This window comes from Melospiza melodia, chromosome 19 (assembly GCF_035770615.1).
Source record: "Melospiza melodia melodia isolate bMelMel2 chromosome 19, bMelMel2.pri, whole genome shotgun sequence".
NCBI lineage: Eukaryota > Metazoa > Chordata > Aves > Passeriformes > Passerellidae > Melospiza > Melospiza melodia.
Window position 1 is genome coordinate 7857429 of NC_086212.1, and position 20358 is coordinate 7877786.

General features: G+C 45.7%; 2 protein-coding genes across 3 annotated transcripts; one reads left to right on the forward strand and one right to left on the reverse strand.

The window, feature by feature from the left end:
- Positions 1-373: 373 nt before the first annotated feature.
- ZNFX1 (zinc finger NFX1-type containing 1) lies at positions 374-13162 on the reverse strand. 2 transcript variants are annotated; one of them, XM_063172284.1, is made up of 13 exons: positions 12725-13162; positions 10090-12024; positions 9207-9338; positions 8614-8759; positions 8268-8411; positions 7667-7781; positions 7157-7398; positions 6905-7044; positions 6435-6589; positions 5615-5760; positions 5147-5257; positions 4334-4429; positions 374-2920 (listed from the first exon to the last, which is right to left on the reverse strand). In XM_063172284.1, exons 1-13 carry the CDS (start codon positions 12777-12779, stop codon positions 485-487), a joined length of 5853 nt encoding a protein of 1950 aa, XP_063028354.1. In that variant the 5' UTR covers positions 12780-13162; the 3' UTR covers positions 374-484. The 2 variants fall into 2 exon arrangements, with proteins under 2 accessions (XP_063028354.1, XP_063028353.1); XM_063172283.1 differs by having other exon boundaries at positions 7667-7784.
- Positions 13163-13227: 65 nt separating this feature from the next.
- DDX27 (DEAD-box helicase 27) lies at positions 13228-19990 on the forward strand. The gene is made up of 21 exons (XM_063172286.1): positions 13228-13362; positions 13446-13580; positions 13683-13742; positions 14015-14165; positions 14541-14587; positions 14745-14831; positions 15589-15694; positions 15781-15954; positions 16279-16429; positions 16582-16681; positions 16790-16931; positions 17006-17159; positions 17670-17751; positions 17827-18004; positions 18148-18254; positions 18396-18501; positions 18603-18697; positions 18798-18924; positions 19143-19227; positions 19423-19497; positions 19774-19990. The coding sequence occupies exons 1-21, from the start codon at positions 13267-13269 to the stop codon at positions 19787-19789; spliced, it is 2274 nt and encodes a 757-aa protein (XP_063028356.1). The 5' UTR covers positions 13228-13266; the 3' UTR covers positions 19790-19990.
- Positions 19991-20358: the final 368 nt, after the last annotated feature.

Sequence of the window (20358 nt, forward strand, 5' to 3'; positions counted from 1 at the left end):
GACAACCCCATAGAGACAGCCCCACCCTATAGAGACAGCCCCATAGAGACAGCCCCGCCCCACAGACAACCCATAGAGACAGCCCTTAGAGACAGCCCTACCCTTTAGAGACAACCCCATAGAGACAGCCCCGCCCCATAGAGACAGACCCGCCCCATAGACAACCCCATAAAGACAGCCCCACCCCATAGAGACAGCCTCGCCCCACAGACAACCCTTAGAGACAGCCCTTAGAGACAGCCCTACCCTTTAGAGACAACCCCATAGAGACAGCCCTACCCCACAGAGACACCCCCACCCCATAGAGACAGCCCTACCCTATAGAGACAGCCCCATAGAGACAGCCCCACCCCACAGAGACTGCCCAGCCGGGTTCACTTTATTAGTGACACACTTTATTAGTTAAGAACAAGCAAAGGGGGAAAGCAGTGGGGCTGTGCCCCTGTGTGTGTGTGTGTCTGCGGGAAAGAGCGAAGCTCGCACTCTACATCAGCCGGCGCAGCTCCTCGAAGTTGAGCATGTTGTTGGCCACGTCGGACCAGGCCGCGTGGGTTGCCCCGTCCATCTCCGGGGCCAGGCGATTGCTGCTCTCCAGGGTGTGGTTGGTGCCACCGATGACTTCGTGGCACTCAGGGCACCTACTCGTCTCCATTGCCCCCCCACACTCCCCAATTACGTAGATGTGCCCATTTTTGCACTTGAACCAGTGGCCACGGGGACAGCCAATTGCACTGACAATCTGCACCCGCTCAGCTTCAGAAATCCCCAGCCCTGACATAGGCAAGCTAGCATTGATCTTCTTCAGGTGAGCCTTCACTGCAGCCTCATCTTCCTCTGTGAATTTCTTTGTCCCTTCCAGGATCTCCCGGGTACTGTTAATCTCTGCTGCGATGTCTGCGGGCATCACCCTACTTGTTGCTTTGCACCTTTCCAAGAGGCTCAGCAAGTAAGTGAGCCTCTGGATCTCAGACTGCAGGTCAGTGAGCTCCTGGTCTGTAAAACTGATGCGTGGCTTATCCAACCACTTCTGCACTTCATCCAGCCTCTTTATCAGCCCTGTCTTTTCATTCTCATCGATTTTGTTCAGAGAATTAGTTAGGTCTGCTACACGTTTGTAAAAATTAAGCAAGTTCTCAATTAGTCCGATACTCTTTGTGGAGAGAGGTGAAGCTTTTAGTTTATTTTCCAGCATGGCATACTTAGAGTATAGATTAGGTCTCAGAAAAAGATTCTGCATCAGCGCAGCCTGAGCCTGCAGCCTCTGTCTGTTAGACTCAATTTCCTCTGCCGGGCCTCGGATTTTCTGTTTCACCCGTTCTATCTCCTCCACCTGCCTTTTCACACTGCTGCCATATCTCAGATTCTTTCTGATGGGTGTCTGACACAGAGGGCATACCTTCAGCTTGACGGCATCATCATCTTCATCCATATAGCGGTCAAGGCCTTGCGACTCAAAGACATGGCCGCAGTCTTCAAGCTGTACAAATCGAGCATCTGGGTCATCCTCAGAGCCAAAGAAGATCTGAGTGAGTTCCTCACGGTCACAAACAAGGCACTTCTTTGGGCAGGGCTCTCCACACAATCCAACACAGGGATGACCACAGGGCAGCATCTTAGCACAGGGAACATTGCAGCGACGCCTGTTGCATGGCTCAGAGCAAAGCTTGGTACACTGGTAGTGCTGGCACTGCCACTCACACGGCTCAGCACAAGGAACACAGCTTTCCCAACATTTCTTTTTGCACTTACTGTGAATACAGTAGTTCTCACATTCCTTCTGACAAGGAGGACATTCTGTAGTACAAGGCTCTTTACACTTGTGGGAACAGATCAAGACACGCTCGCATGGCCTGCCACATGCCTTATGAAATCTTCCTTCAAAGCAAGTATGACAGGAACCTGAACATACATGACCACATGCCAGTGTGACAGAACACTTACTCTCACATTTCACAGGTTCCTCATGCCTCATCCTGGTCATCCAGCAAGCAACTTTCTGCTCGTGGCCACATTTCAGTGTGGCTATAACTCGTTGAGGACACTTCATCGTGCATTGCTGCCCACAGGTACGCATGCATGTGTGGCCACAGTTTAACTTCTTCCGGCAAGGTTCTAGGCACTCAAATTTCCATTCTGGAATATGGCATGGCACCATCTGTACGTGGCCACACTTAGAAATACTTTTCTTTACCTTCACCATACATTTTCCACAGGGCTCATAACATGACTTTGGGCAGCGGTGCCCATCTTCACAAAGTACCTTTTGACAAGGCTTCAGGCACTGGTACTCTTTGTGCTCAGGGTCATATGGGTGACATGCCCTTGTGCAAGCATGGCCACAATTCAACCTAAACTCACAGGGACGAGTACAGCCTCCCTCTGGGACACTACTGAAGTCTTCACCTGTAGATACCTTTGTCTTGGTTCCAGGGTGGTTTTGACAGCAAAGCTCCAATGACTGGCCAATGTGACCATTCTTCCTAAGGGTTACAATGATCTTGTTCCAGAGAGGAACCTTGCCAAGCATTCTCATGTTTCCAATACAATAGAGGCCTTTCTTAGCTCTGGATAATGCCACACATATCCGATTAGGGATCTGCAAGAACCCAGGTCTCCCCTCTTTGTTGCTCCTCACCAATGACAGCAGAATAATATCATTCTCCTCTCCCTGGTACTTATCCACCACATGAACCTTCACACCTTCAAAGATCTTTGCTGGCATGAGCCTACGCAGACAGAAGAGCTGTCCAGTGTAAGTAGTGAGAATGGTGATCTGAGAAGGTTCATAGCCCTGACACAAGAAATATTTGCACAGTTCCACTACAAAGTGGGCCTCATATGGGTTCTGGTGGCTTTTCCCTTCCTGGATCTCTTGTTCAGGAACCTCATGTTCCACAAAGAAGATATTAGTTGAGACACCCTGAAACAAAAGGAAGGATGTCAGAGAGAGAATTCTAGTTTCTGTCACCCCAGAGTGTTTCCATGCTCCTGATTATCCACATCCAGGAGGACTTTTAAGGAGTTGACTACAGTATGCAGTTACTGTGTACTTAGGTGATTTCCTCTTAGATTTGCATAGGCTATTAATCAAATTCCCATTTCAGCTTACTGGTAATATTTTAGTATCCTAATATGAAATCAGTTTCTGATTTTATTCTCTATCTTTCCAGAGATGTTTTTACTGTACGTTTCTAGGTTATACCAAAGAAAACATGAAGTGTTAGTAACTTCTCAAAGCATACTCATGGTGTGAACAATGTCTTGTTTTGGCCCTGTAGGAGAAAGATACTAAGTTACCAGTGCACAGGGCTGAGCACTTGCCTAAAACACACTTCCTCTGTTGTTGCAATAAAAACAAAGCAGTAAGGAAGATTTCTTCTTCAACAGTGCTAGGACTCCAGTAGTCACTTACCATCTCATGGTGTGCAGAGTGGACTGCTCACCTGTTCAAAAACTCTATTTGCCTTGAGTTAGCAGGTGCTTTTACTTTTTTACCTATTAACTGGAATTATTCTACCCGTAAGAAATTATTGCTCTGCCTGCCAAAACCCAGAGAGTGATTTTAACAGGAAAGAACAGCTTTTGTAGGTCCAACACAGATCTCTGGTTGTCCAAGGTAAGATTACAGAGAGATGACTGTTAATAGTTCAAAGATGCAAGAAAAGCACCAACCTAGAAATACATGAAGCCCTGGTTAGGGCTTCCTCATTTGTATTTCCTCATTTCATTAAGGAAATTTAACTCAGAAAATGGGGAGTGAGTGTTAAGATGGATGCTCAGTGTCATTAAGGAAGAAGCAAAGACTGACACTTCTGACTGATACCCAAGGCAAGCATTCTAATAACTTACTAAATTCTGGCTGTTTATTGAGCATGTTAGATAATAAATGATGACTTTATACTTGTAAGCTGCATAGATCTTCTTTGCAATGTTGTGCATTGGCAGAATGCCCAAATGGAGAGACTAAGGAAAGAATTCCAGTAATCCTGTCACCTATTTTATGTTGGAATTTCAATATTATCCTCTAAATCTTTCATTTAAGATTTCTTCCTAACTTTCAAACTCCTACAATTTGTTTGTTCCCCCTTCCATTTTTACTGTTCTTTTAAAGTCATTGGTATTGGATCTATTTCCACCGTCCACCATTACTAATGCCAGAAGAACTACAAATTACTTATGTAATTCTATATTGCACAATTCCTTGATTCAGGTATAAATTTCAATAAGTGAATTTGACCTAAGAATTTGAAATCCTTGAACACTGCAGTTTACAGAAACTCATTTAGCCAGTAACAGGGGACAAAAGCAACCCCCTGGACTGCTGAAAACTCACTTTTATATTCTCATATTCCAGGACAGAGGGATGGTTCTCCAGATTCTGGTATATATGAGGACTGATAAGCTGGGCAATTTCAGGGCGCATGCGGTGCTGAAACACAAAACAATTTTATCAGTCTTGTGAAAGGAGAACAATATTTCCCTGTCAATATTCTTTTGCTCCACTGTACAGACAGTGACTGAATATAAGACAAGGATGACTTTTCAATAAGAGACAAGAAGGGAGCACTTCCCAATCCCTGCTCTCCCTCACCCCATTGCTGACACCACCAACAACTGCAGGAGTGAGAGTAGCAGAGCATCTTCAAGAAAATCTCTTGATAAGGTTGTTGCACAGTAATGCTGGCTTCAGTGCAAATCTAGGCACACTTATAGATAACAAAAGCCAGCACATCACCCTAACTACTAAATGAGCTCTTTCAAGTACCTTTAACACAGGACTGGTGGTGGTAGAATTAACTTCCCCAGGCACCAAGATAGATTATTATAGCAATTTAGCAGGAAGCATCCTGAGAAGAATTGTGCTGTCTCACTCTGCAAAGCTGTGGAAGTTTCAGTTGCCACAATAAACCGTGTCCTTCACAGAAAAACATGTGAACCACAGTGCTGTGGACAATATAGCTAAATAACTGAAAATATTCTGGAACTCTGTATCAGTTTGACAGCTCCTACCACTCTTTTCAGAAGTTAGATAGAACACGCTCTTCTTTTAGGCTGCTCTTACAGTAGAAATATAAACTTAACTGTATTACAAACTTAAAACAACCTAAATACAAATGCCATGAAGTTTTTTATAGCTCTTTCTTACTTGGTACTTCAGACAGACAAAAGGGAAATCCACTTTGATCAGACGTTCAAAGAGAGAGACTTCGAGGTTGAAGTTCTTGGCCAGGTCATATACATTTGCACTTGGCTGCAACTGAAAGAGAAGGGATAGGAGGTCCATGTTTTGGCACTTTTCCTATGTCTAAGTAGGATTTTTCACTCTCATTTTTTTGTGACTGGTCTCCAACTGAAAGGCCAGAGACTGTATTCTTACAGAAGTGCTAAACATCAAAGCTAGATACAGTCACAATCAAAGCACATCTAAAATTGTATTAGTTCAACTAAAACATCAGTCCCACAGGAGCTGTACTCTAAAATTACAGGAGAGAGGACCTGTGGTATCTGTGGGAGCTGGGGAGCAAAAAGCCTTGGCAATTTTCCCACACAGCATTTGGTTAGATGGTTCTTGTTCATTAACCCAGCAGACAGAGATGTTAGCCATGAAAGTTACCTGCTGGTGATCTCCAATGAGGATGAGGTGCTGGCATTCTCTACTCAGAGTAGTAATGGTGTGAGCCTCAAGCACCTCTGCTGCCTCTTCTACAATGACAATCTGTGGCTCTATGTACTGCAAGATCCGTCGGTATTTTGCAGCACCTGAGCAAGGACAGAAGATAAACCTTAGGATATAACTTCATTCAAGCTGTAAGGCAAGACTTTTCACAGAGGGGAGTAGGCTCTGTCTCAGAAAAACTGGGGTTCTTCTCAAGATTCCCCACTTCAACACTTGGCTTTTTTAATTTTAAAACAGCACAATACCAAGGATGGCTTCTATATGATGAGTTAAGGAAGGCAGGTGGGGATTACTCCTATGCCTGCCTTGGTCGTTTTTCCAATGCTCTCTTCAGACAAAAGAAATGGTCAATATGATAACTTTATACTTATACTTTATACTTATTTATGTGTTCTACACACATAAATAAGGCTAAATTGTCTCTCCAAAGGGACATACTACAACAACTGTGACACTACCATCTCCAGAAGGTGCTGTGGGAATAGCAACACAGGTATTGGCTGTGCCTTACTAAGGCACAAGTGGTGCAGTTCCCTTAGAAGAATGCTACTCAAGAGGGGGGAGTGCAAAACAGCAGAAGCTGCTCATGCCACTACTTAACTCTCACAACAGCCCCATTTGCAAAGGGAGTCAAAGATTAAAAAGGCAGAGCCTGTCCCAGTCTGTGAAGCAACACATTCTAATCTTTCAGCAAAAAGGTTCTTTAAACATGATTGTAAGCAATACAATACTGGTTTGTTTCCCAACTGCTCTGCACCTGTAGTTGTCATCCCCACAACTCTGGCTCTACTGAGAATGCAGAGATCTTGCTCCAGCTTCAGTTCTTTCAGCTTTCTGGCTGCTTCCTGATACCGCCCTTCATGCTCCCGAATGTTCTCTCGAATAGAACCCTGGTAAGTCTGCAGCCAAAGCCTGGGAAGAAAGCACCATTATCACACACTGCAAGGAAAACAGGATGGTGATCCACAGGTTCTGAATGGATTCAGCGCAAAACTTCTGCCATGCCTTTTGGGAAACAGATTATTACCATCCGTACTTAGTCCTGAACATGTACAAATGCAGGGCATGATATTGCTTCCCATGCAGTACAAGGAAGGTAAGAATGAGCATGTTCAAACAAGGAAACGAACAAGTACAAACAGAAACATCATGGCTTGACATAGTTTGCACACTGGAATGATCTTAGGAAACACCTGCCTGACAAGCCCTGCACAATAGCTTTGTCACCTGTAAAGCCTCCAGCGGGAGTCCAGGTCAAGTTGCCACACATCCTGAACAGCATTGGCCTCTAACTCTGTCATTGCATTCACTTTACGGAGCTCAACCTTCATCTTCCGCATAATTTTTCTCCTCTGGCCACGAGTTACCTGCAAAAAGAAAAAAAAAAAGCACCCCAATAAGCAGTTACAGCACAGAGATTCTTTTGTGTTAGTATCCCCGTGTTTTTCTTTACACAGTCATGCCAATGCATGCAGGTACCTCCCACTGCATGTTCTCCTGCTGTGGTTGAGCTGTTCCTTCTTCCTGATCCAGCTTCATAGCCAGCATGGAATGGGCTATTTCCTGAACACTGTCATCTTCCTTCTCCCTCCTCCAATAGTCTGCTATCTTTTCATCCTCAATCACTCTCTCATCTTCAATCAGGTCAGCCATCTCTGGGATCTCCAAAAGCTCCTCTTCTGCTTCATCTTCACTCTCCTCCTCTCCCTCCTGATCACCACCTGTGGGAGTCACCAGTCACATGAAGTAAGCCACAGCCACTCTATCAGTGCAGCAGTCAGATCACTACATTGAAATGGGGGTTAATCTTAATTCCCTCACAGTATCACACATCATTCAGTGCCTGTTAAGAAGTAGTGTCTCTTTTCTGGCACACATCCACTGCTTAGGCAAACACACTTGTAGAAAATGTGTGTGGGGTGGGTGCCTTTTTGGTGTTTGTTTTTTTTTTTTTTTTTTTTTTGTTTTGTTTTGTTTTGTTTGTTTTACCTGGATTTTCAACTGATATATTGTCTGCAGCATTCTGAGTGAAGGCAGATACACCAAGTCCCAGCCACTCCAGAATCAGTGAGCTTTGTGAAGCAATGTAGTAAAACTCAGTGTCCTGCTAATATAGAGAAAGTCAAATCAGCCAGGCCTATTGCATTTCAGAGTCTTAGCATGATGCCAAAGCAGCACCTTACAGCAGTGGCAACTAGGAGAAGCCCCCCAAGACACCCTCCAGAACTAGAAAGTCCCAGCAGCCCCAGATCTTCAGAAAGGGTACCCCTCCTCCCTTCAGTTTAAGAGACTTTCCTGGGTACCCCTCCTCCCTTCAGTTTAAGAGGCTTCCCTTTGGGTACTTGCATTTTTATGCCACTAAAGATCACTTACAATCTCTGCAGTTTGAAGGAGCAAAGTTCAAAGCCCCTCTTGCCCTGCTTGTTTAAACTACTGTCATTTGGCACAGCTTGCTGTTCACTCCTTTACTTTCCCAGTAACCAAACGGTGCTAAAAAGATGTGTGCTGCTGGAACCTCAGGCCCATTAGCAGAAAGGATGGTAAGCATGCACTGGGACTGCTTGACTCAGAAGAAAGGGACCTCTCTTACCAGAGCCCTTCTCAGACTGGCCCAGTGCTGGGGTGCCATGTGTGGTTTCAAGTAGTGCTCGTGCAGAACTCCGTAGGCCGTGCACTCCAACCGCTTTGCTCCTTCAAGGAGACCCCCCTCAGCCTCCTTCATCTCCCTCGTTATCTACTCACAACAAACACAAGGGAGGCAGTGTCACACTCAGAGAAACAAAGCTCACTAACAGCACGACAAAAATCTGACAGAAGAATTAAGAGACCAAATTCAGCGTAAAACAAGGTGAAAGGCCAGGTGTGGGGGAGGTTTATTATCTCCTCCAATGCACAGGCAACCCAGTCCCAGCATCTCCCAGGAGGTCTGTACATACATGGTCAGAGTCTATGAAGTGGTAGTCTGGGAAACCAAATCTGTAGGCATGCTTCCTCAGCTCCCTCAAGGTGAATCTGTGCAGGGCTGCACTGCTACTCCTGCCCCCAATACGCACTATCCCGGCTTCTTCAAATGAGTATATTCCTGTGAATAAAAAATATTAGAACTAAATGGCCAAGCTCAGTTTTCAGCAGTAGGACAAGAGGTAGGAAAAATACCCGTTGACTGCAAATCCTACAGTGGTTTGCTCTGAGAGAAGTTTTTTTAATCTATGTCAATGGGGCTAGAGTCACTAAAAAGAATCAAACCAAAATGCAGGTTATCATGCCGTACAATGAGCAGAGTAAGGGTTATAGTGTAGTTTCTAATTACAGGTTCTAACAACAGGCTGACCAGAGAACTGGATGCACTATCACTTGAAGTGTTCAAGGCCAGGCTGGACTGAGCTTGGAACAACCTGGTCTAGTGCATCTAGTGCATGGAAGGTATCCCTGTCCGTGGCAGGTGGGTTGGAACTAGATGATCTTTAAGGTCTTTCCAACCCAAACCATTCTATGATTATACCACCATCCTGCTTGCAGGCACTCTTACCTTCTAAGAACTGATCCAGTGCATGGTTGGTGTAGCAGACTATAAGGATGGGACGCTTCCTGTAAGTGCTTTGCCACACGTGATCATTAGTCAAGAGAGCCTGAACAATCTTCAAACCCACATAAGTCTTCCCTGCAAGACAAACTCAGAATCAGAAAAGGGTAATCCACGCTCTATAAGTGCCTTGAAACACAGAAATCATCAAAACAGATAAAAGATTTCTTTCCAGGCTGCCAATCTGGTCTGTGCCAAGAGAACTGACTCCAGGGGTAACTAACTTACAAAATGTACACAAAGCAGCATGAACATTCCAAGGCCACGGTCTGCAAGAATGTTATTTTTTGGATAATACACTGGACACAGGGTTTTCTCTCCCACTGCATCCTCCAGCCTACTCTGATACTGGCATCATAGATGACATTTAGCTGCACATGAAACATCCATATACTACTGAAATACAAGCACTGGTGCTTGTTAAATTCAGGTACCATTTAAAACAATTGCAGTCCATCTTGTAATACTTTATTCACACAATGGTTCACGGCTGAATGTTCCCAAAGCCCTAACATGCTGTGAAGACAAGTAGGAGAGTGCTGCACAGCAAGAAGGACCAAGTTCTCAAAAGCCACTGTAAATTTCTTCACCCCAATATTGGTGCAGTTGGTGTCTGTTTGCATGTAGGTGGGCAAAGATCAGATGTGGCTATTTGAGGATATTAACTGTCTCCACAGCTCACACTAACTGGGTGACTCAAGCATCAATTATGCACAGGACTAAAGCTTTGGAGACAGTACAGCTGGCTTTCTCTGACTTTAATCTCCCTAGATGAGGAAATCAACAAGAACTTCTTAAGTTACAGAGCCTTTAAGCAAATATGTCTCACCAGTGCCAGGAGGTCCTTGGATGATAGCCAGCTCCTTGGTGAGTGCAAGATTCAATGCCTGCATCTGAGACTCATCTAATTTCAAATCTTCCATTGAAAGCCATTGACTGGGATCTAGAATTTTGACAATTTTCAAGCTATCAGGGCACTTGTCTTTAGGTGAAGTCTTCACCAAGGGTGCAAGGTTGTAGGCAGTATCCCATGTCAGGTATGCTGGCACCTTCACCTGTGCATCACATTCCACAATGTACCTCTGGAATGGGATGTCTTCTTCCCGCATTTTCTGCAACCCTTCTAGCACATGCCTGTAGGCCTCAAAATAGGCAGTTGTCTCTACCATGAGGAAAGAGTCTGAGGGTTCAAACTGTCCCACCAGTGGTTGGCTGTCTGCATCAAAAGACAGTTCCACAATCCCATTGGCAAGTTCTGCAGCATTACGATTAGAAACGGTGGCAAAAAGGAATGTTTCAAAGCGATCTTGGGACATGCAGACAAGGGATCCATACAGCAATCGTTTAGAATTCTGCCATTGTACAAACCTCAGTGGTTTTGTGTCAAACTGGACCTTGTAAGCAATTCCAGTTGGTGTACAAGATGGGGCAATAATCCGTGCATCAAAGTAGATCCTGACGTCATCAAATTTTCTCCTTCTTAAATTTCTGTCCTGGAGGTTCTGCAAAACCTCCATGATACCTTCCCTTAAAGGCCTTACAAAGTCTTCTCTCAAAAGTCGGAAGTGGGTGTCAAGATAAATACTGGTGCTTTCATATTTTCCAGAAACAAAATTGGGACGTAGAAAAGGTTTCTCATTACCGTGGATCTCATCGTATGTTGGACAAATGCTCATGAAACGATAGCTTCCTGCTTGCCCATCTTGAGGCTGCATAAATGTACAATTATCAGCCCTCAGGGTGCCTTCACGTCTCTTCTCCTGCAGATGCTGCATGAGCATCTGGACTTGATTGAGATTCTTCTCTGTCTCTTCTGTGATGTCCACACCAAAACCTCTCAGGGCATCGATGGATGCTGTCAAGACTGTCAAGAGGAGGGAGACTTTCTGCACAGAGCTGGCTGGGAAAGTACTTATCAGGTGCTGAAGAAGTAAAATGATGTTGCTGATATGCTCAGGGTACTCATGGCGTACAGCAGGAACTACTTCTGTTACCATGTCAGACACATACTGTGGCAGACAGACCCTGAGAAAGTTGGACTCCTTCACAACCCCAAGAATGTGTTGGACCCTCTGTCTATCCAATTGGGAACTGCACGCTTTCCGAAGCACCTGGCAAATGAGCTGAATGAAATTGCGGTTCATGGTTGTTTGGGAAAGAAGTTCCTTCAACCCTGAACTGGAAGCAAGTGTGTTCACAACTTCTGAGGGGTTTTTCTCGAGGAGAATTTCAAGAAATTTATAGCCAATCCTTCTGGCTTGCCGAGGCTGCTCACTGCGGTGGGCACCATCTGGGGTAGCACTCCTCAGCCCTCTCCCTCTAGCTCCTCCCTGAGCTTGTCCACCTTGATACCTCCTTCCCCTGCCTCCATTTTCTTGCTCATTCTGGGGTCCTCTGGTCTTCTCATGGGCTTGTCCAAGCTGACACCTTCTTCCTCTAAATGCATTTTCTTGCTCATTCCAGGGTCCTCTGCCCCTCTCATGTGTTTGTCCACCTTGACACCTCATTCTCCTTCCCTCATTCTCCTGTTTTCTCCAGAATCCTGTGGCTTCACTGTTGGGCTGGTCACCTTGGATTCTTGGATTCTTACTTGATTGAGGAACCTTTGAAGTCCAACCACCAAACCCCTCTTCTCTTTGCCGATGTGGAAGGGTATAATTATTGTCTTGGAAATTTTCCCCTAACTTAGGTGCCTGGCCTGGCACATTATTTGTTCTGTTTCTGCCTCTTCCTGTAAAGCCAGTGTCCAAACGAAGCACACGTCCTTTAAAAAAGCAGGAAAAATGACACTCCTTAATTATAAATCAACCAAATTAACATGCTTCCCAACAAAGACAAATGAGTATATTGACCTGACAGTCAGCATATTTTGAACATTTGACATCAAATTAAAAATTATTACATTTGCACATAGATTTTCAAATTAGTGTCTCATTTGTACCCTTCTATCCAACTGCTAAAGAGAGTGCTGTGCTTAGAGTTCACTTGAGCTACGAAGGCACCAAAAAAGAAAACCTCTTTCCACAGAACTGAAAGCAGAAGTAAGAAGGTGAAAGTTTAAGTTTTCTGCACAGGACAGCGTTTCCTGGGGAGTTAATCATCAGTGAAATAATGATAGAGGACGCCACAACTGACTTGAACTGTACATAGCACGCACAAAACATGGAGTGTTTACTGAAAGTCCAGCCTTTCGGAGAACAAGGAAGAGCAGCCCACGGGGCTTTTATCAGACTCCCCACAGAACGTTTAGGGAAAAATTGACTGTTAGCAGGAACAAACAGGAAGAGCCTGCTGCGACACATCGCCGCATCATGGCCCCAAACAGACTCCAAGGGCAAATAAGGAAGTGCTGAAACCCAGCCTTGAGAGAAAACTTCGCTGTACACAGGTAGGGGAGTAGCGGATCCCCCTGTACCAGCACCACACCCAGCCCTCCTGCCCTGCATTCCCCGGGGGACCCTCACCTCTCGCTCCACCTCGGAATTGTAGGGAGCGGGGCTCCTGCCCAGGACCCTCCATGGCCCGGCCGGGATCCGCTCCGGCTCTGTTCCAGCTCTCCGGGGCGAGGGCAGCGCTGGGCGCTGGGACCGCGGCGCTCCTGCGGCCGAACACGGGCGATGCTGCGCCGCGTCTGCCCCGAGACCCAGCAGAACTTCCCTTTCCAATTCCCCCCAAAGTTTCGCTTTCCAGTTCCCCGCAAGTCCCGCCCGGTGGGCAGAGCCCCCACTCCTGTCAGCGGCGGTCAGCGCGCCCGAAACGAAGCTTCTCCTTCTCTCTCCGGCTCCCGCGGCAAGGGGAAGCGAAGAGAAGGGGAAGCGAAGCACAGTGAAATTGCAAAGTATGGGAAAACACCGCACGGCCACCTCTCCAGCCCCGGCAGGACTGCTTTCGGTTTCCTTTCCCGGCACTGCGGGGCGGAGGCAGCCGAGGCTCTGCCCACCCGGCCCGGCCCGGCCCCCGGCCCGGCCCAGCGCACGCGTGGCCCGCGGGGTTCCGGTTCGCAGCCATGGCCACGCTGGAGAGCCTGGGCCTGGTGGGCACCATCGCCGAGGGGGACGTGGTGCCCGTGGACTCCGAATCCGGCGACTCCGAGGATGAGGAGGTGGGGCCGGGCGGGCGGGAGGCGCGGGCCGGGCCGGTGCGGCGGGGCCGGGCCGCGGTCCGTGCTCACGGCTGTTCCCGCAGGAGCTGCCCCGGGCGCCGGGCCCCAGGCGGCGGGGACCCTCCCGCGGAGACTTCAGCGCCGACTTCGTGTTCGGGGAGGCGGAGGCCGGCGGGGAGGATGCCTGGACGGCGGCGCTGCGGCAGCTCCGCGGCAAGGTGAGGCCTGAGGCCGGGATGGAGCTGCGGTACCAGAGGCAACAGCTCCCACTGCTCTCCTGGGCTCCTCTTACAGCTCTCCTGTTGTGATTTTCTTCCTAGAAAGCAGCTACGACGCTGGATGAGAAGATTGAGAAAGTGAGACAGAAAAGGAAGCTCCAGGTCAGGATCTTTCTCATTGCTGAAATATTGGTATGTGTGTGGCCATTCCCTGAGCCATGGTGCTCTGGCTGTTGCTCATCGGCTCGGTTTGCTGCCACATGTGATGTGCTGCTGAATGGATGGTTTTGCAGAATTATTAGTGATTAAAGTTAAGCAAAACCGTGGATTTGTGAATGGGGTCATGATAACAAACACAGACTCACAAAGGATTGAAGTTTATTTTTCATCCTTTCTTTTTAAAACATTTTTGTCATTTTTATTTTTTTTTTTAGGAAAGGGAAGCTAAACAAGCCAAAGTAAAGGTTGAGGATGCAGAGGCTGAAGATGATCAAATCAAAAAGGAGCATGAGGATTGCAGTAGGGATGAGGAAGATGTGGAGTCTGAATATTCACTAGATGATGAAAGTATCTTCACAACAGCAGGTATCAGCAGTACACACTGAGATGGCCAAGAGTCTGACACACAGTTGGCTCACTGGAGAAAAGTGTGAAGTGAAGCCTTGCTGGGAGTGGGCAAGGAGCACCTTTTATTTTTTATTTTTTTTTTTGCCTTCTGCAACATTCCTTCTGATTTTAATCAAGTTTATTTTGAATGGTAGCCATAATTGAACTAATCCCCGAGCAAGGATGTTTATTGGGCAAGTTTACTCCATTACATGCCTCTACTGGTTTCTGAGGCTTCTCCCTCAATAGCTGAATTGAGAGCAAAAAGTATGAGGTTACAAGGTGAAGCTAGTTCATCTTGTTATGGGTTTAGCTGTGCTTCCTAATTCCTGTCACACTTATCTTTCTCTGCAGATAAGGTCAAAGTGAAGGAAAAGAAGAGATCAAAAAAGGGAGAAGTGGTAAGTGTTAAAAACTAGTTTAATTCCTCCAGTATTTCTTACTGAGGAATTTGCTTTGGTTTACAAATCATAGCTCAGAAACCAGCCCAGAGCCCTTTGATAACATGTTGTGTTGCTGCATGTGTTGTTCCAGTTTTGTTGTTGTTCCTGTTTCTAGGAAGCAGAGAGCTTTTTTGAAGATGCCTCTCAATATGATGATAACTTGTCATTCCAGGACATGAATCTTTCACGACCTTTGCTGAAGGTATTTACCTAGCTGGTTTATTACATGTTACTCTGAAGAATGTTGTACAGCCTCCCTGCCACCAATTAGAACTGTAAAATTTCTCATTACTTTGCTACCTCTCTGACAAGGAAATAATTTGGGAGATAGTGTGATAGTCCTTTAGAAGCTGTTATTATACATTAATGGAACTGTTCTTTGATGGTGTCAATCAAAGATTGAATGTGTTAACACCATCTTGAGCAAGACTTGTCACAGCATGGTTGAAGGTCGTCTTGTCCAACCCCTACTCAGAAGGGCCACCTAGAGTTCTTGCCTAGGAATGTGTCCAGATGGCTTTGAATATCTCCAGGGCTGGAGCCTGCAACCTCTGTGGGCCCCTTGTGCTGCTGCTTGGTCACCCTTGAGGTGAAAAAGTGGTTCGTGGTGTTTAGAGGGAACTAAACACATATATCACCATGTTTCAGTCTGTGCCCATTGCATCTGTCTCTGGGCACCACTGAGCAGAACCTGGCTCCATCCACTTTCCACCCTCCCATCAGATATTTATTGACATTGACAGATTTCCCCTGAGCCTTCTCCAGGCTGAGGAGTCACAGCTCTGTCAGCCTTTCCCCAGATGTGAGGTGCTCCCAAGCCCTTCATAATCTTCATAGCCCGTTGCTTGTCTCTCTGCAGTGTGTCTGTGTGTCTTGTAGTGATGAGCCCAGCTCTGGGCACGGCACTCCAGGTGTGGCCATACCAGAGACAGAGTTTAATTGCTCTCCCTCCTTTCTAGGCAATCACAGCTCTTGGCTTCAAGCAACCAACCCCAATTCAGAAGGCTTGTATCCCAGTGGGTCTTCTGGGAAAGGATATTTGTGCTTGTGCTGCCACTGGGACAGGTAGGGGGTTGAGCAGGGCACTAGAAACAGAGAATCAGCTATTCACAATAATTGGTAACCCTTCTTAATATTTTTTTGTTTTTCAGGTAAAACAGCTGCCTTCATCTTGCCTGTCCTTGAGCGCCTGATTTACAAACCTCGTCAGGCTCCCATAACACGTGTGCTGGTTCTGGTGCCCACACGAGAGCTGGGTATTCAGGTGCACTCTGTCACAAAACAGCTGGCACAGTTCAGCAGTGTCACAACTTGCCTGGCAGTAGGTGAGTTCAGTCATTTATGTGAACTGTAAACCACTATACAGAAAAAAGCTCATTGTAAACCACTATGCAGAACTGGGAATTCTGTGTGTAAAACTGGAGGCTGTGTGGTTATTATGCTTCTAGTAGATACATTGCAGTTTAAAGTCTTGCTTTCCAAGGTTGTGATGTACTTGTTTAGCTGTTTCTGAGAAAGAAAATACGGGGTCATTTCTATTTTTGAATGTGGTTTTATCTGAGGTGCTTCCTCTTCTCAGGCAGTTTGCATCCCTGTACTTTGCTGCATTCTGCTCTGGGGGTCAGCAGTCTCTATTCCCTCTCTTTCAGGTGGCCTGGATGTGAAGACTCAGGAAGCTGCTCTGCGCTCAGGGCCAGACATTCTTATTGCCACTCCTGGGCGACTGATTGATCATCTCCACAACTGTCCTTCTTTCCACCTGAGCAGTGTTGAGGTGCTGATTTTGGATGAAGCAGACAGGTAGGGTAAGCAGGACAGCAATGAAAAACATGGCAGGTTTTTGCTTTCATTTCTCCAGGTTATCAGGCTGTCCTTCTTGTCCTGCCTTATGTAATGTTTCTTGGCCAGGCCCAAGTGAAGCTGCCTTATCTTGCTCTTTTTCTCCTGTGTAGGATGCTGGATGAATACTTTGAGGAACAGATGAAGGAAATAATCAGGTTGTGTTCCCACCACCGTCAGACAATGCTTTTCTCTGCCACAATGACGGAGGAGGTAAGACAAGCTGCCGAGAAACATACCCAGGCAGGAAGTTGAATGGGAATTTTTCAGGTCTTTTACCAGAAATCATGTGGACTTTTTATTCTTAACCTGTTTTTGTAGGTGAAAGATTTGGCTTCTGTTTCCCTGAAAAATCCCGTCCGAATTTTCGTGAACAGCAACACAGATGTTGCGCCTTTCCTGCGGCAGGAATTTATCCGGATCAGACCCAACCGGGAGGGGGACCGGGAGGCCATTGTAACAGGTCAGTGATGAGCCAAGGCAGGCTGGAATCAGTGAGTGACTGTGGAGCAGCCTTCTGAGAGGACTTTCTTTTAGCTCTGCTGACACGAACGTTCCAGGACCACGTGATGCTTTTCACCCAGACCAAGAAGCAAGCTCACCGCATGCACATCCTGCTGGGACTGATGGGGCTGCGCGTTGGGGAGCTGCATGGGAACCTCTCTCAGACACAGCGGCTGGAATCACTCAGGTATTAGCAGGCTTAGTTAGCAAGCCTAGGCTAAAAAGAAGTTCCAAGTTGGAAGTTTTAGGGTGGAAGTAGATGGGTACATATTACTGCGCCTGAGTGGGTCGCTGGTGGTGAGAGAGAGACGGTGAATCTTGTTTCTTGAATCAGAAGGCTTGATTTATTTATATATCATATATAATACATTATGACTATGCTAATAGAATAAGGAGGGAGGTTTGCAGAGCTGCTAGGCTAGCTAGGAATCGATAGCAAGAATCCCACAACAAAGTTGTGCCCAAGGACTCAGTCCCCTGGCTTGCACTGGTGATTGGCCCTTAATTATAAACATAGAAAATGAGCCAATCAAGAAAACCCCTGTTACATTCCACAGCATCTGATAATAATTGTTTACCTTGTCTTCTGAGGCCTTTTGCCCTCCAGAAGACGCAGAAATCCAAAAGAAAGGATTTCTGTGAAGAAATGTCTGTGACAGATACATTCATTGCTAATGTATTTGCTTTCTCTGCTCAGGCGCTTTAAGGATGAGCAGATTGACATCCTGGTAGCTACAGATGTGGCTGCACGTGGACTCGATATTGAAGGTGTTAAAACAGTGAGTATATGAAAGGCGGAGCTTTTTAATGAGGCATTTCATGTTGATTTCCTACTAACACCGTTTCTGTTACAGGTAATCAATTTCACCATGCCCAACACCATCAAACACTATGTGCACCGTGTGGGTCGGACAGCCAGGGCAGGCAAGGCTGGTCGTTCAGTTTCACTGGTGGGCGAGGAAGAGCGCAAGATGCTGAAGGAAATTGTCAAAACTGCTAAAACACCAGTGAAAGCCAGAATCCTCCCCCAAGGTAAGTGGTACTTTTACTGAGGTAAAAAGCTGGAGAGAGTACACAGGGAATATCGTAGTACACAGGGACACTGAAGGAGGTGCTGAAAAACAAACTGGACTTCACATGAGCTGCCTCTAGTGTTCATATGATATTGTTTTCAGATGTCATACTGAAATTTCGGGAGAAGATTGAGAATCTAGAGAAAGATATCTATGCAGTTCTCTGCTTGGAGCGTGAGGAACGTGAGATGCAGCAGTCAGAAGCCCAGGTAAGCAATTTTTTTAATATCTGGTGTGATATAGTCCATTATGAGGTTACCCTAAGTGTACTTAAACTGCCTATTTTAGAAAGGGAAGAGAGGAGTAATTTTTAGCTATCATGAGCTCACATCTTGCATGAATTATCACAGATCAACAAGGCAAAGAAGCAGCTGGAGACAGGAAAAAAAGAGACTGGGAGTGAGAGTTTGGAGCGGAGCTGGTTCCAGACCCGTGAGGAGAGGAAGAAAGAGAAATGTGAGTCATGACACTGTGACCTTTTTAAATTCTATAGCCACAGCTGGCCTCTGCTTTCTGCTTTAAGAGGTTCTTTATTCTGGTTTTCTTTCTCTTTCCAGTGGCTAAAGCCCTGCAGGAATTTGACCTAGCATTACGAGGGAAAAAGAAAAGGAAGAAATTTGTTCAGGACACACAGAAAAAAGGCCAAATGACAGTGAGTTTATTTGTCAACAAGTGGGACCCTGGCTAGACTATCATAGTTCTCTCTTAGCAAAGCTTCACATCACCAAAACTTGTGTTTTAACACCTTTCAGCCAGAGGAAAGGTCGCAGTTTGAGATCTTGAAATCTCAAATGTATGCTGAGCGGCTGGCAAAGAGGAATCGCCGAGCAAAGAGAGCCAGAGCCTTGCCAGAAGAGGAACCAGCAGCAGCACCAGCAGGTAGAGACTTTTGTGTTACAGCTAACTTCATTTTTATGTCACTTTTCTAGAAATAGGTAAATTAATCTAGTTTGTATAGAGAAAGGCACTGATCTTTGAAGGTATGGCCACAAGTGCTGGCCCAGGGTCCATGTTTGCAGTCATTTGCCTCCTGCTTAGGCTAATTGTTGTGTTCAAGAGTACTGTGATGATGCAGTGTTCTGATTGTTATTTGTTAGGTCCCAAGAAGAAGAAAAAAGTGTCTGTATTTGATGAAGAGCTGACCAACACAAGCAGGAAGGCTCTGAAGCAGTACCGTGCTGGGTAAGGTCTTAGGTCTACATTAGTGTAGCTGCAGTAATGAGAATTTGTTTGCATCTCTGTACTTCCTCAGGGATACTCTGGTATTGGGGGAAGAGGTTCTGAAATTTGGGGCAGGCTTCTTTCGGGAAGTACCTGTCCTGCTGATATAATTCTGTGACATGGCTGACCTCTCCTCCCTCCCCTCTCTCTCTGAAGCCCATCATTTGAAGATCGAAAACGCTTGGGTATTGCCCAGCGCAGGAAAGGAGGGACCTTCAAATCCAAGTCCAGGTATAGTTCCCTTTACTTTCTTGTTCAAGTCTTGGGGCTTTTTCCTTGCTTTCTTCTTCTTCTTGTTGTCATTGCTAAAAGGTGTGTTGGTTCTGCAGTACCCTCTAATTGCAGGTCTGATGCTGAGGGTAATCAAGGATAGGGCCTTTAATAATACATTTCCTAGGCTTCTACTTGGGAGACCATTATGCCTAGAAAATGCTCAGTGCTGCTCCTCATCTGTCATTGAGAGTTTGACTGATGGAGTAATATAATTTCTATTGTCTTCTCTTGCAGGTATAAAAGAAAGTAAAGTAAGAACTGTTACCAAATGGGTAATTTCAGACACACTGTACAGGCCCTCAATTTTGTAGTACTGCAAGGAGACAACCTCAGTAAAATGGAAGTTTTTCTTCAAGTAGAATAACTGTGGGATGTTTGTCAATTACCTGGTTGAAGACTGTGAAATCATCTGTAGCAACCCATGAAATAAAGGATTATTTTTCTTGTAAAATGTTGACGTTTTTATGGATGGCTAGAACAACTGAGAGCTGGAATATGCTACATATTTCATGTACATAATAACTTTAAGGCAAAAACTGAACAAAGTTTTGCTCATACACTTCTGAGATGTCAAATAATTAAGAGCTGGAAAAATATTCTTTTGGTTTAGAACCCATTTCTATAATAGGAAGAAAAGTTTTTCAAACTACCTGTCACAAAGATGTTTCTTTAATTTTTTACCATCTCCACTCTCCAAATCTGTTCTTTTTCCATCAGCCACGTTAAACTTCATTGCTATACTTTAATTCCTGTAAGGAACACAGACCACCTGTTAATTTCTGTCTACACAAATTAAGCATTTTTTCTTCACACTCCTGA

Excerpts from the sequence above, each read along its gene's own strand:
- ZNFX1 (XM_063172283.1), bottom strand. The coding sequence starts at position 12,779 with ATGGAGGGTCCTGGGCAGGAGCCCCGCTCCCTACAATTCCGAGGTGGA. Across the intron at positions 7,045-7,156 it reads AGGAGAACATGCAGTGGGAG|GTAACTCGTGGCCAGAGGAG; the intron begins GTACCTGCATGC and ends TTCTTTTTGCAG. Across the intron at positions 5,258-5,614 it reads TCATTGGAGATCACCAGCAG|TTGCAGCCAAGTGCAAATGT; the intron begins GTAACTTTCATG and ends CTTCTCTTTCAG.
- DDX27 (XM_063172286.1), top strand. The coding sequence starts at position 13,267 with ATGGCCACGCTGGAGAGCCTGGGCCTGGTGGGCACCATCGCCGAGGGG. Across the intron at positions 13,363-13,445 it reads GCGACTCCGAGGATGAGGAG|GAGCTGCCCCGGGCGCCGGG; the intron begins GTGGGGCCGGGC and ends CTGTTCCCGCAG. Across the intron at positions 18,698-18,797 it reads AGAAAAAAGGCCAAATGACA|CCAGAGGAAAGGTCGCAGTT; the intron begins GTGAGTTTATTT and ends AACACCTTTCAG.